Source organism: Petaurus breviceps, unplaced genomic scaffold, assembly GCF_028583685.1.
Source record: "Petaurus breviceps papuanus isolate PSGF00001 unplaced genomic scaffold, PetGlider_PUasm1.0 174, whole genome shotgun sequence".
Classification (NCBI taxonomy): domain Eukaryota; kingdom Metazoa; phylum Chordata; class Mammalia; order Diprotodontia; family Petauridae; genus Petaurus; species Petaurus breviceps.
In genome coordinates, this window is record NW_027185761.1 from 1950562 (window position 1) to 1965185 (window position 14624).

The 14624-nt window shown below is 37.0% G+C and overlaps 1 protein-coding gene across 1 annotated transcript in view; it reads left to right on the forward strand.

Annotated features, from left to right (window-relative positions):
* VWC2 (von Willebrand factor C domain containing 2) overlaps nucleotides 1-14624 on the forward strand; it is a 193146-nt gene that overhangs the window by 34840 nt on the left and 143682 nt on the right. The window contains exon 3 of the mRNA XM_069084509.1: nucleotides 10549-10678. Coding sequence (XP_068940610.1) covers nucleotides 10549-10678 — 130 coding nt within the window. The remainder of the gene's footprint in view (nucleotides 1-10548; nucleotides 10679-14624) is intronic.

The window sequence follows — 14624 nt, forward strand, 5'->3', positions numbered from 1 at the left end:
GGTGGTTTAATGTCAATGGAAAAAGTCTCCAGTTCCCCAAAGTTTTGTGATTGGCCCTGTACTGTTTAACATTTGTATTAATGATTGCAATAAACATATGGTTGGCTTGCTTATCAAATTTTCAAATGGCATGAAGCTGGGAGAGTTCTTTAACCTAGTTCTCTAACACTTGAGATTCAAAATAATTGTTATAGTCTAGAACATTTATCCAAATCCATGAAGAATACATTTAACAAATATAAATAAAAACTCATACGTGTATTCAAAAAGTCAACTTCAAGAACAAGATAGGAGTCAAAGAGTGGTCAGAGAGCAGTTGGAAGGCCTGGGGTTTTTATCAGAATGCTAACTCAATGTATGTGTTTGTACTGTGAGAAGGGGTAAAAACAGGGAAGCTAATACAGTGTTATGCTACTTTAAGTGAAATAATGTCCAGTACTAAGGGATTTGTAGTCTTGCTATACTCTGCTCTGGTCAGATCACATCAAGAGTACTTTCTTCACTTCTGTGTGTAATATTTTTGAGAGGGATATTATTTAGTCAAAGAAGTGAAGAGGAAGCAAAGTAGGATAATAAAAGATCTAGAGATGATATGTAGTCGAGTAATATCCTATCCCCTTTCCTCCATGAAAGTTAGGTAGTTTCTCCTTAAAAGGCATTGAAACTATCTTTGAGACTTTATTGGTTTAGGGGATTAAAGACTTAGGCTACTGTCATCACTTCATGGTCTCTTGAGTGTAAAAAAGTCTGAAGAACTCTAATGCTTGACTGGTCCATCAATCAATTAACTACCATTTAGTAAGTATACACTGTGTATCCAGGGCACACGGGCTAAGCAGTAGCCTGCTACCACGATTTATTATAGGGTTGATGCATTTCTTAATCATTTCACATGGGTAAAACTGTGCTACTCTTTTCATTAAACTCCTGCCTTTTTTTTTTAATGTGTTACTGGCAAAGTGCCCCTGACCTAATTTTTCCCATAAGCCCTGTGACTTTTATTGCACAATTTTGCACAGCACTGGAAGATCTCATAAGTCACATTATAGCAGAAGTAAGTGCCAGATAATGGAGGGCCTTGAATGCCAGGTTAAGAATTTTGAATATTTTTTGGTGGGTTGTGAGAGATTATTGACCAAACCCAAGCATAAGGAAGATTAATAGGATGGCAATTGAAGTATTTTCATTCAGTTTGATTCAACTTTTATTAAGTACCTACAGTGGATTAAGGACTGTGCTAAAAACTGTTATGCAGAGTCAAGAATGAAATAGTTCTTATCCTAATTTTCTACTATGAGGATACATTATATAAAAATAAGTAAATACAAATTTATTTGATCAATGAATATTAATAATTAGGATCAGGAAAGGTTTCATAGAGCAGTCCAGTCTCAAAGGACAGCCAGTTGTAGACTTTGGCTGGAAAATGAAACGTGAAAGGGGATGATGTGAGAAGAAGTGTCAAAGGTAGGCTGGCACCTTCTATTGAGTTACTTAAAGTGCTCAGTGAAGGAAAAATCTAAAAGCAATAGGAGGGAGCCACTGAAAGTCTTGGAGCAATGTGGACATGGTTACTACCAGGAAGAACCATTTATGAACTATTGTAATCCTTCCAGCAAATGCATAGGTATGACCCCATGTGTGCCCCAATGGAAAGGGTGTATCACACGTATCTCAACAGCAACAACCTTTACCAGTAAGGTGTGGGACGAAACCTAATAGAAGCTTCTAGGCACACCGATGGGCCATGGAAATTAAGAAATCAGTTAGTCAGATGGTATTGGCAATGGGAAGTTTAGGAAAATGCTAAGAAAGTGGTCAAGCTAGTATTAATATGACTTTCCAAGTGATCAAGTGATTGGATATGAGGAGGAAGAAAGTTAAAAACAATAGGATTTCAAGTACAAGTGAATACTATTGAAAGAAAATATGGAAATCTGAAAGAAGAAGAAATTTATGGAGGAACTAAAATAAATTTAATTATGGTTGTGTTGAGTTTGGCAGCAGGTGACCAGTGGACTTGGAGCTCAGAAGCATGTAGTTCTGGGCCAAATCTTTCCTTCCTCTCCTCAATTATTCATCTGTTAAATGGGGATAATAATAGCACCTACCTCCACAGATTGGCATGAGATACACGTGTAAAGCATATTAAAAAAAAACTTAAGGCACTATAGAAATTCATTATGATTATTACTACTAGACTTTGAGGAGTCAATGAGATATTCTGTTGTAAATAACCAATGGTCAGTTGAAAATGCAGATCTGTGATTTGGAAGAAATGTGGAAAATCTTTATGACATGATAAATGAGTCCAGCATGACCTTTTTCTTGTCTATAGATTAAAGCTCTTTCTTCACGGGATCAAAACAACCAGCTAGTCAATTCAAAAGAAAAGGTCATCTTACAAGGTGTTTGTAGACACAGTAAATTCAATTTTCATCTTTCTTCTCGTTGTTGTATTGTTTAACTTAATCTGTAACTGCTGGGAACATAGATGGCAATGAAAACATAAGGCAAGGAAGTGAAACCAGAAGCTCGGGTGTTCCCCTCATGTGATCCAAAGACCCTAGGTTTCCCAAGAGTCTTTGAGGCATGCACAAGGTCAAAAGTGTTTTCATAATAATATGAAGATCTTTACATTTCTACTGTAGTAAATCTCAATAAATCTAATCCACATCAATGAAAACCCTTCCGGAGGGGGTCCTAAAGATTTAAGAGTGTAAAGATTATTGAACCTTTCCTCGTCTCCACAGTTGTTGGTGCTCTCTCTTCTCTTGAAATCACTTTGTATTTGCTTGTTATTTATGCCCATGTCATATTAAAGTGAATAGAAAACAAGTTCCTTGAAGACAGGAACTATTGAATATTTCTAAGCCTTAGCACCGTGCTTGGTGCAGTCAGATCTACTGACAAAGAAATGTGGTCAAAGTAAATCCAAGGAACTAGGATATTGCCAGGTATCTGTGTCAGATCTTTGGTTTAGTTATGACGAGGAGGATAATGGTAATTAATATTCCTGTAGCAATTTCCAGTTTACAGAACTTTTCCCTTATAACCATGTGAACTAGGTAGGATAAGTATTTTTTTCTCTTTTTGCAACTGATAGAACTGGCACTAGAAATTATTGAGTTATCCACAGCCACATAAATGTTAAGCATCAAGGATGGAATATGAACTCGGGTCTTCTGACTATTAGAGTTAAGAGTGGCCAGCAAGGCTTGAAAAATCTGAATGTTATGCAACAGTCATAGTAGGTCCAGAGTCCTTGGAAATAAAACCTTAGCAGCCTGTATCAGACCCCAAGCAAGAAAACTGTGCAGTGAGCATCAGGGACCCATGCAAAGTTCTTGGGCTATTAGTGCCTAGGGAGCAGATGAGAGTGAATTAGATGTTGGAGAAAACTCTAGGGGAGCATTTCCATTAGCCTTTGCCCTGAGAAGATGGGCCATTGGGAATGCTTCTTTAGAGTATACTGGTACCTGACCCACACTGTATATGTGCCTCTGTTCTGGGCACCAGTTTCAGGTTCCAAAAGCAAGTAATACTTGATACCAGATTCTTACCTCATGTTTAAGTCTTTTATAAAACATCTCTTAAATTAAAAACTAATCCTGGTGTGGCTTGCCTATATCCTACAAGACAGGGTAGGTAATGCTTGAGTTCAGATGACATAAAGAGGAGGAAAAGGAGGAGGGGGGTAAGTTGGTGGAAGGAGATTAGAGGGAGAGATACTGGAGGGAGGGAGATGGCAGAGGAGAGCTAAAAGCTTTATATAGGCCGATCTTGACTCATTCTTTGATAAAAAAAATGCTTTAGGGAATCATGAACAATTTTCCAAGTGCATCCTGGCCATGGGAACATTTTAAAAATTCTTGGGCTATAATAACTGCAAAAGTGCTTTTGCAAACATTTTACAAGAGTCACAAAACCATGTGATAGGCTCTTGCCAGAAGAAAAGCTTGCAGCTGGAACATAAGTGGAATCCAGGAAGTGTATGGACATGTGTAAATGTATCCTGATTCCACAAACTCTCCAAGAGTCACTTAAGGAGTTCACATAAGTGTTTTGAGTTTAGAAACATTTACTAGTAAGGAAAAAAAATGTTTAAATGAAATAATGGTTTTAACATTGTATAACCACATACAATGTTGAATAAAACGCTTGGCTATGTATGTGTATTGTATGTGTGCATGTATAATATATGATATATAGATATATAGTATAACATTACTACATTTTACTCTTTGCATTCTATTACATATTTCAAAACTTATCTCTTAACTTGATAATTGGGATAGTAATCTTTTTGCTATATTGTTCCTTTTCCCCTCACAACTTAATCTTTTATTCATTTTTACCAGTTGATAAGTTCCCTTGCAAACACACAAAAAAAAAGTGTTTCCTGTGTGTTTATGTTATCTCCCCCACTATGCTATAGGTTTCTTGAGAGGAAGGACTAAGCTTTCACTTACTTTGTAAATTCCCTATGTTTGTATCACTGAAATTGGATTGAGTTAGTTAGGTATTGGCTAGAGGCTGGAGTTTCTATCTTGTAACTTATAAAACTAACTATGACCAGATGGTTTCACTGTTTTGTTACTGAGTTCATATCAAGTAAATTGTGCTGAGGGCTACATAATGATATATACATTAGGAATATAGCATATTGCATTGGAAAAAAATCCTCTTTTTAAAACATCTAATGAATTAATCAGTTGCATGGTATAACAATGGCATTTGTGAAAGCAATATACACTGCTGCAAAATTTAAATAAAACTACCCAAAAATATGTGGTGTTTTCATTATAGTAACAATCTATATTGCTTGTTTTTTCTATAATTCTATTCTTTCACTCCCATTATGTGGAAGTCTATGTAGTGGTCTTCCAAGGCTTCTATTTTTAATCTACTTGTTCCAGGCACTCTTGCCATAGTTTGAGTGACTCATGGACAAAAATAAGTCATACCCTAGGTATCTGAGCAAATTTGTCTCATTAGCTAAGGTTCAAATGGGCTGTCCATGTATTAACCAGGTGGAATATCACTAAATGGCCAAATGATAGTCTTGTAATTTTAAATAGTTTTTGTTTATTGTACCCAGAGACCCCTTCTCCACTGCTCCACCCTTTCATCTGCCCCATTTTTTACTCATGGTGAATTTGGTAGTTAACTGTTTCATGTTTGGAACCATGCTCCTTTCCTTTATGGAAATGACTCTGATTCATGAAGACCAAAGCCTGATAACACCTTTATCTATTTGGCTAGGCCTATGATAACTAGTCAATTAAAATTGACAGGCTGGGAAACCTTATCCTAACTCTTCTACTTTGTTTCTTGTCTAGTGCCATATCTACCCCAAAAGGTACTTGATTAAGAAATTGTATGAGATTCTCTGGATGTTATTTTAAAACACAGAGGAAATAAAAAAACAATTTAAGGATGTAGAAATACATAGAAAGATATAATTAATTCGTTTCAAAACTCTTTGAGTTAGAACTGTTGATATTTTAATCCCCATTTTAAAAATGAAGAAGCAGAAGTTCAAGTTGAGGTTATTTTCCACACAATTAGCATGTGAGGTGAGATTCATATCCAGATTTTACTAGACTTCAGACCCAACAATACTCTTTCCATTCAATCCATGCTGAATATTGTTTATGGCTTTGATAGAATATTAGCAAAACAAAACTGTTGATATCTCTTTCTTTTACAAGTTTGAAAATTTGATTCATTATTTAAAACCATTTCCTATCCCTAGCTGTTCTGCAACCATAAATTATCTGGTTTTGTTTCTTAGCCCTAGCTGTTCTGCAACCATAAATTATCTGGTTTTGTTTCTTAGCCTTTGTTCATTTTGATAAATATTTAGGAGGTTCTTACTTGTGCCAGGCACTGTATTAGACTCTGGGGATACAAGGACAAAGATAGAAGTCCCTGCCCTGAGGTTGCTTATACTCTACTGAAGGGATATAATACATCAATAATACTATTAGGGAAAACACAAAATGCTTTCTATGGACACAAAACCTCAATTAAGCTGTAAAGGAAGCTTAGATTTCACAAAGGAAGAGGTAGAATTCCAGACACTCAAGACCACTGAAAAAAGAATAGAAATAAGAAATAGACATTCAGTTGCAGTTGAGTTCAGTGACTTGCTGTCTGGCCAATCTGGCTGGGAAAAGAGTGTGTAAAATGGATTAGTGTGAAGTGTTTGGGAATACATCTAGGAGCCATATTGTGGATTTTTTTTTTAAAGCAATCGGGGTTAAGTAACTTGCTCAAGGTTACATGGCCAGTTATTTCTGGGTGTGGTGCTAAGTATCGGAGCCCGGATTCGATCCCCAGGTCATCCCGACACTGGGGCCAGTGCTCTTACTCACTGAGCCACCTGGCCGCCCCTATATTGTGGTTTTTTAATGTTGTATTGAGTAGTTTGTGCTTTTATCTTAGAGGCAATGGGGAACCACTGAAAATTTTTTGATCAGGCTGGTAACACAGCCTGAGGTGTCTTATAAATATTAATATTTATTAGCTCTATAAATGAATGGATTAGAGAGATGAGAGACAGAAAATGGAAAGACAAGTATAGTAGCTATTTTCAGGAAACAGAGGTTATTACTATTTTCATGATAGCCCAGTTTAAAGGACTGGAATCTGAGACCTTCAGATGTTAAGATATTTCTGGTCACAGGGCATGTAGATCTGATTTTATGTGTGAGAGTATCTGACACCACATCTTTACACAGAAGGCTCTGTGGACCATGGATGTCCCCTGTATATTCATTTCCCTTGCCCTCACAATCAAAAAAAAAAAAAAAACGGTCTCCTTGCCTAAGGCAATAATAATGAATCAATAAGCCAGGAGGAATGGAGCCTCCTTTGGCCAATTTATTTCGTACTTATAACCTCTCCTGAATCTTTCCTTTGCTCAATGTCTTTAGATATTTTGCCTTTATAGCCTTGAGGAGCCAACTTGGACTGGAAACTACTCTTTCTGTTTGGGGATTCAGTGTGATGTAATCAAAAGAATGCTCTTTTTTGTAGTTAGGGGATATATGTTCAAATACATTTCTAACACTAGCCAGATGTGTGAACATGGGCAATTCATTAATTCATTCACCTCTTTGATCTTCAGGCTTTCCCCCCTTCTGGAAAATAGGGGTCATAATATTTAGTAAACTACTTAAAGATTTCTCCTGAGGAATGTGCTTTGCAAACCCTGAAGTACTCTGTAAATGAGAGCTTTTATTTATTCTACTCTACCTGCCTGCCTTCCTAATCAGTGCTGCTTGCTGCTTAATAGAAGATATGTAATCCAATTAGGGCTGGACGTGATAACACAGAATCTCAGTTCTGGAAGAGACTGGAGCAGCCATCTCCTACTTAAAAATATTTAAAATCAAACAAACAAAAACTCTACATCATAACTGAGAGGTGGCCATTGAACCTTTGATCTCCAGTAAGTAGAAGGCCACTACTTCTTCAAGGAATTCCATTCTACTTGGAGTAGTAGCTCAATTTGTTAAGGAATCTTCTTCCTTTTTGTAAATTGCTTATAAAATTATGAACTGACTTGAATCAAGCCTAAATTTTCTTTTTTGCAACTTCCACTCAGTGATCTCAGTCCCACCCTTTGGAGGCAGGTAGAACAAGTCCGATCCATGTGATAGCCCTTTAGATTTTTTTTAAAGCAATTGGGGTTAAGTAACTTGCTCAAGGTTACACAGCCAGGTGTTTCTGGGTGGGTGCTAAGTGTCTGAGGCCAGATTTGATCCCTGGGTCATCCCGACTCTGGAGCCGGTGCTCTTACTCGCTGTGCTACCTGGCCGCCCCTAGATTTTTAAAGATAGATTTTATGTCCCTCTAAACCTTCTCTTCTCCAGTCCAAATATCCCCAGTTTCCAGTTGAGCAGTCCTCTCTTCCTTCGACATGCACCTTCTTTATGAAATCCACCTCTCCCCACCTGCTAGTGCCCTTATTCCCAAACAATTTTATATTTAACCACTTTGTATATATTTGTATTTATTCACATCATGTTTATATTTCACATATTGACATACAAACTTGCTGTCTCTCACTTTAGCTGACGTTCTAAAGGAGAAGACAATAAGTATTTATATCAATATAAAATGTCTGACACAGAGTAGACAGTTTAGTAAATACTTGTTGATTGATTGATTTCAAGACCTTTCACCCTTCTGGTTGAACACCTCTGGATTTCTCCAGTTTACCAATATCTCTCACAAAATGGGACTCTCAGAATGAAATAGAAGATTCCAAGTGGGGTTTGACTAGGCTGAGAACAGCAAGATTATTGCTTCCCTAGTTCTGAACACCACATCTCAGTGTAGCCTAAGAGCTCATTAGTTTTATTGGGTGTCCCATAACACTATAACTCCTATTGATTTTGCAGTCCACTAACCACTCCCCACCCCTAGATCTTTTTTTTTCAGTGCTATCTAGTCATGTCCCTCCATCTTATACCTGCAAAGTTGAATTTTGAACCTGATTAACATTATATTTCCTTATTACATTTCATTTTATTAGATTGAGCCCATTTTAAAAGCCTAATTCTTGCTGTTCAATGTATTAATTATCTCTCCAGCCTTTGTAAGAGGAAGGGGAAAGAATTCATACCTGACACATAGTACCTACTATGTGTCAGGGACTGTGATAGCCAGCCATCTAACAAATGTTATCTTATTTGATCCTCACAACAACTCTGGAAGATAGGTGCTATCATTATCCCAATTTTTTGGCTGAAAAAAACTAAGTCTGGGGTGACACAGCTAGGCTGTGACTGAGGCTGGATTTGAATTCATTGTCCTGAAGATAGGTCTGTTGTAGCTATATCTATTGTGCCACACTTTCCCTTTGTAATTTCATTGAACATGATAGGAAAGCCATCTATACCTTTACCATACCATTGATTTTTTTTTCTTGTAACATTAAAGAGAACAGTAAGAAGAACAGATTACTGGATCATTCCTTGGAAGACTACCTTCTTTGTTGACACTGACTAATTAATTGATAATTCTGGTTTTAGCTAGGCAGCCAGTTTGTAATCTAACATCTTCCATCTTACATATCTCCATCTCATCTATAAGAGTAACATGAGAGACTTTGTCAAATGTCTTGCTAAAATCTTAGTGAATTAAATTGTATGTCCCACATTCCCTTGATCTAATAGGCTAATAATCCTATTAAAAAGGAAAATCTGTGAAGCCTGTTATTATCTGTTATTGATGAATAGATAGATGGTAGCTATTTGTGGTTACCACTTCAATTTCTAAATGTTCACTAACCATCCCTTTAAAAGACATGCTCTAGAATTTTACCAGAAATTAAATTTAAGCTCCCTGTTTTGTAGTTTGCATACTCCATGAAGAGATGATACACAATAGTAGAAAGTATTTTGGACTTGGAATCAAAAGGGGAATGCGTTCAAATGTGTGCTGTCATCAATCGTTATCTCTGTTGTTGTTGTTGGTATAACTCAGCTATATCCAACTCTCTGTGACCCCATGACCTACACTGCCCATAGAATTTTCTTAGGAAGATGTTATTGTTCAGTCATTTCAGTTGGGTCTGATTTGCTGTGACCCCATTTAGGGTTTCCTCGCCAAAGTCAGTAGAGTGGTTTGCCGCTTTTTTCTCCAGCTCATTTTATAAATATGGAAACTGAAGCAAGGATTAAGTGATTTGCCTTTGGGTCATACATCTAGTATCTGAAGCCAGATTTGAATTCAGGCAGAGAAGTCTTCTTGATGCTAAATTAGGTGCTCTATCCACTGTGTCACCTAGAAGGCAAAGATACTTTCTCCGCTGCCTTAAAGGAAACAGAAGTTAAGTGACTTGCCCAAGGTCTGTAAGTGTCTGGGACCAGATTTGAACATAGGTCTTCCTGACTCCAGGCCAGCACTCTATTCAGTGAGCCTCCTATCTGCTCCTGATTTGCTATGTGTTGTTGTTCATTTGTTTTAATCGTGTCTGGTTCTTTGTGACGCCATCTGGGGTTTTCTTGTCAAAGATACTAAAGTGGTTTGTCATTTTCTTCTCCAGTTCATTTTATAGATGAGGAAATTGAGGCAAACAGGGTTAAGTAACTTGCTCAAGGTTACACAGCAAGTAAGTATCTGAGGCTGGATTTGAACTCAGCTCTTGACAGCAGACTTGGCTCTGTGTCTGTCCCCCGTGCCACTTCACTGCCCCATTACCTCTGCAGTCATGATCAAATTTAAGTTTTTTAAGCCTTACGTTTCTCATCTGCAAAAATAATACTAACTGCTATACTCACCTCATAAAGTTATGAGGAGCAAATGAGGGAAAATGTACTTTGTAAACCTTAAAATGCAATAAAATAAAGGCCAGCGATCCGTATTTTTGTTATGTGTCATCACTAGGACTCCAGTGTTGAGGTTTTTTCTGGAGTTTGCTCATTTCATTGAAGCAGCGATAAGTCTGCAGAAAACGTGGGATCTATGCTCATTCAGACCCAAACAGCATTTGTTGAAGGAGTAACCTGGATTAATGGGGTTGTATTTCAGGTCTCTCCCTGTGAGAAGTGCCACTGTGAAGCCAATGGGGAAGTGCTTTGCACAGTGTCGGCTTGTCCTCAGACTGAATGTGTGGACCCTGTGTACGAGCCAGATCAATGTTGTCCCATCTGCAAAAATGGTAAGTGTGACAATGATTTACAAATTCTGTTTCAGTGGACTAGTGTGAAATCTACATGTGTACATACATGTGTACTTGCACACAATCATTTAGAAGCAAGATCTTTTCCTCTTCACTACTCTGATGATGCCCCATGGAAGGCAGAAACCTTCTTCTGTAAGTTGGAACAGGCTTGCCATGGTCAAGATTCATTTCTGACTGTTCCACCTTCAAATCCTTTCCTGCAGATCAATCCTTCTCCTTCTGAGACAAACCAAACATGCTACTTGATCTTATTTACTTTTCATTACTAAACGAATTAAACTTGGGATATAATTGAATATTTTGTATAGCCAAATTATTCCAAATTGGAGCTTATTTTTCCCCCACTGGGACACCAGGATAGAACAAAGGCATTTTCCACTCTGCTGAAAAAGAAATGACAGCATACTCTCAATCTTAGTGTATGAGGGAAAAGTAATTATGGTCCTAAATCTCAGCTGACATTACTTTTGAATGAGAACTGAAACCTCTTAGGCTTTGTGACCAGGTAACCAGAAACATTCTGACTTCTCCATAGGAAAGCACAAAACAGTGTGAAATAGACTGAACAATCAGCATCCTCCCTTCCCCCAATCAAAATGCAATAATAATTAGTGCCATGATTATGGAATTGTCATTAGAAAATAAGGATTACTCTTCCACTGCAGATTTTCCATGCTAACCATGACATGCATATGCATGCCTTTTTACATAAGAAGGCAGTCTAATCAGATCTGTGACATCAGAGTATGTCTGATTCTTTCACTGTATTTCCTGTGTATATTGTATAGGTAAGATGTAAGTGACTTGACCACTTTACAAGATGAGGGAAGATGAAGAGGGCTGTGGCCATAATATGTGTTTTTGCAAGTATAAATACGAGACAAGAGTGGGAAGAACTCGGAATTTAGAGTCTAAATGACATGATTATAGATCCTGTCATTCTTATATTCATGAATGACCTCTTTGGGCCTTACTTTCTTCATTTCTAAAATGAAGAAATTCGAACAGACGATCACTAAGGTTTCTTCTGATTCTAAATCTATGACCTGAAAAACAAAATAATAGCAGGAGAGAGAAGATTGTGAAATACATTAGACTAGGGAGAATTCTCATTTCAGTGTATGTAGAAGCTGAGGAGGCTTATTATTTTTCCATAATGCAGTGGCCTCAAGGACATGAGCCGTGTTTTCTATTTAAATTTTAATTTTTTTTTAATACTTCACAGTGCTTAGTAAGCATGGTTCTGGACACAGTCTAAGTGCTCATTACTTCTTGACTGAAGTGGAAGGATCAAGTAACCTCTTAAGTTGTATATTGACACACTTGGTGTGAAAACTCTGTCTCTTGGCAAGTCCATTAGAATTTTGCCTCTTGGGGTGGCCAGGTGGCTCAGCGAGTAAGAGCACCGGCCCCAGTGTCAGGATGACCTGGGATCGAATCCCGGGCTCAGATACTTAGCACCACACCCAGAAATAACTGGCCGTGTAACCTTGAGCAAGTTACTTAGCCCCAATTGCTTAAAACAAAAAAGAATTTTGCCTCTTGTGATACTCATTAGGCACACTCTTTCTGTAACAGATAAGTCTTATCATATTTGCTCCTTGGTGTGTTAATCATCAATCATCAGGCAAAAATAAAGCTAACTAAAAGCCTCCCCTTTGAATCAAGTTTATTAGGCAAGCATTAATTTTCTAGTACTCTGTTTTCTGATTTGGCATGTATAGAGAAAATATATATTGCCCTGTACAAAACCAGTGACATTTTTGGACTTTGACACAAATGAATTGCTCTTTCAATTCAATTCAGTTCAATTCAACATTCTTTTTTTTAATTTTTTTTGCTTTTTGGAGGACAATCAGAGTTAAGTGACTTGCCCAACATCACACAGCTAGTTTTTGTGTTGTGTCTGAAGTCAAATTTGAACTAAGGTCCTCCTAACTCCAGGGCCAGTGCTCTATTCACTGCACCACCTAGCTGCCCCTACAATTCAACATTCATTAAGCACCTACTATGTTCAGCTGAGTTGACTCTTTTGTTAGCAATTGTCTTCCGCAAATGTAAATATCCAGAGATGTTCCTTGGGCTTGGGACAGCTATACCTGTGAGCCCCAGAGCCAGACTTACCTGCTACTTTCTGGTAATCATTACCACCAACCTGTTACATACACACGTATGTATGAGTATGTATATGTATACACACATATTATCTATATGCTATTTTTTTTTCAAAGTTTAGCCTATGGAAGAGGCCACAGCTTTCAAGATATTTATCCACTCTGTTTGAAGTAAACATAAAATCATTTAAATTCCTAAGGTGTTTTTTTTTTAATTTGGGATTTTTGTTTTGTTTTGTTTTTACTGTTAGTTAACAGAAAGGACTTTAAATGACAAAGAGGGAAATTACAAATGCCCTGTTCTGCTCAGAGATAGACTGATGAAGCTTAATGATCAAGCAGGCAGAGTCTGGGAGAGTCATTTTTCTCCTGGACAGAAGGATAGATCTGAAAAGTCCAGCAAATATGAACTTAATGGCCAGGCCAGGTCACTAACAGAGTTTCTTCCAAACACTGAATTCTAAGGAGCTAAAAGGAAAGTGGGGAACCATGGCAGGAGTAGAGATTCAAGTCGAAAGCTCAGTACCAGAGCAAGAGAAAAGGAATGTTATTAGGCACTTATAATCTGTATGATTTAGTTTGTTTCCCCAAAGGTTTATTGTTATCATAGCTGTTTAAATGGTTCTTCTTTGGTTTCAGTACATGCATCTTCTCCTATAATGTCATCAGGTTTACAGGTTTGGTCAGTGTGTTTCTTTCTGACTCATTCATACTTGTTACCAGTAGACCCTACTAATAAATTTACAAAGAAGTGTTTGAATGAGAGCACTTGTCTTCATTGAAATTTAAATAGAGTAAGGTATTAATTTTCTTAGCTCATCTCTTCTTTTAGTGACTTACTTCTGCTTTCTTGTCTATGGAATCAATTCTGACTCAATCCTGATGTTTTTTAAATAGTTGTTTCTAAAGAATACTACTAAAAGATTTCAGAAATCACATCAAGATAGCTGCAAATAAGGACTTTAGAAGACTTATGGGAATAGAGGAGGTGTATTATGGGTACAGAATGAGACATAGTTTTTCAGACATATCTAGTGTGTTGGTTTCTTTTGCTATTTACTCTTCTTTTTGTTTTAAGATAGTGTTCTCTGGAGGTAGAAGCAGGGTACTGGAAGGTGAAAGTGATGTTTTTTAAAAGGGGGAGCATCAATAAAACATTTAAAAATGAAGAAAGCTACTACTAAAATATTCCTTTTCCATAGATTAGTAAATATCATAGAAATCTTTCAATAAAAATTATGTAACCCAATAATACTAAACATTAAGCAAACTGACTGTTTCAGGATTAAACTATGTAATTTCTCTAAATTTTCCTTGGAACACATATATTTGATATCTTAACTTTGAACCTCATGTAGTATTTAGAATTTAGAATGTAGAATTAGGGCATTTTAGAGCTAAAAGACATTAGAGATTATCTGGTCCAATTTCATCAAGTTATAGATGTGGAAAATGAAGATCTGAATAGCCAAGGGATTTTTCCCAAGGTTATGAAGTTAATCCCTTTGTTCTAGTCAAGCTACCCTGCTAGCTGTACCATGTACATGACATTCCATCTCCCAGTACCTGACTGAAGTGAATCCTCATGCTTGGGATGCCCTCCTTTCCCACTTCTTCCATGTAAAATCCCTAACTTTTTTCAAAGTATATCATGGAGCCATTGTTTGTATGAGGCTTTTTGTGATTCCCCCTCAGTTATTAGTAATTTTCTTTGCTTTTACCATATATATATACATATATATGTGTGTATATATATATATATATATATATATATAGCTTCTAATCAAATGGAATTATCTTGGGAGAGG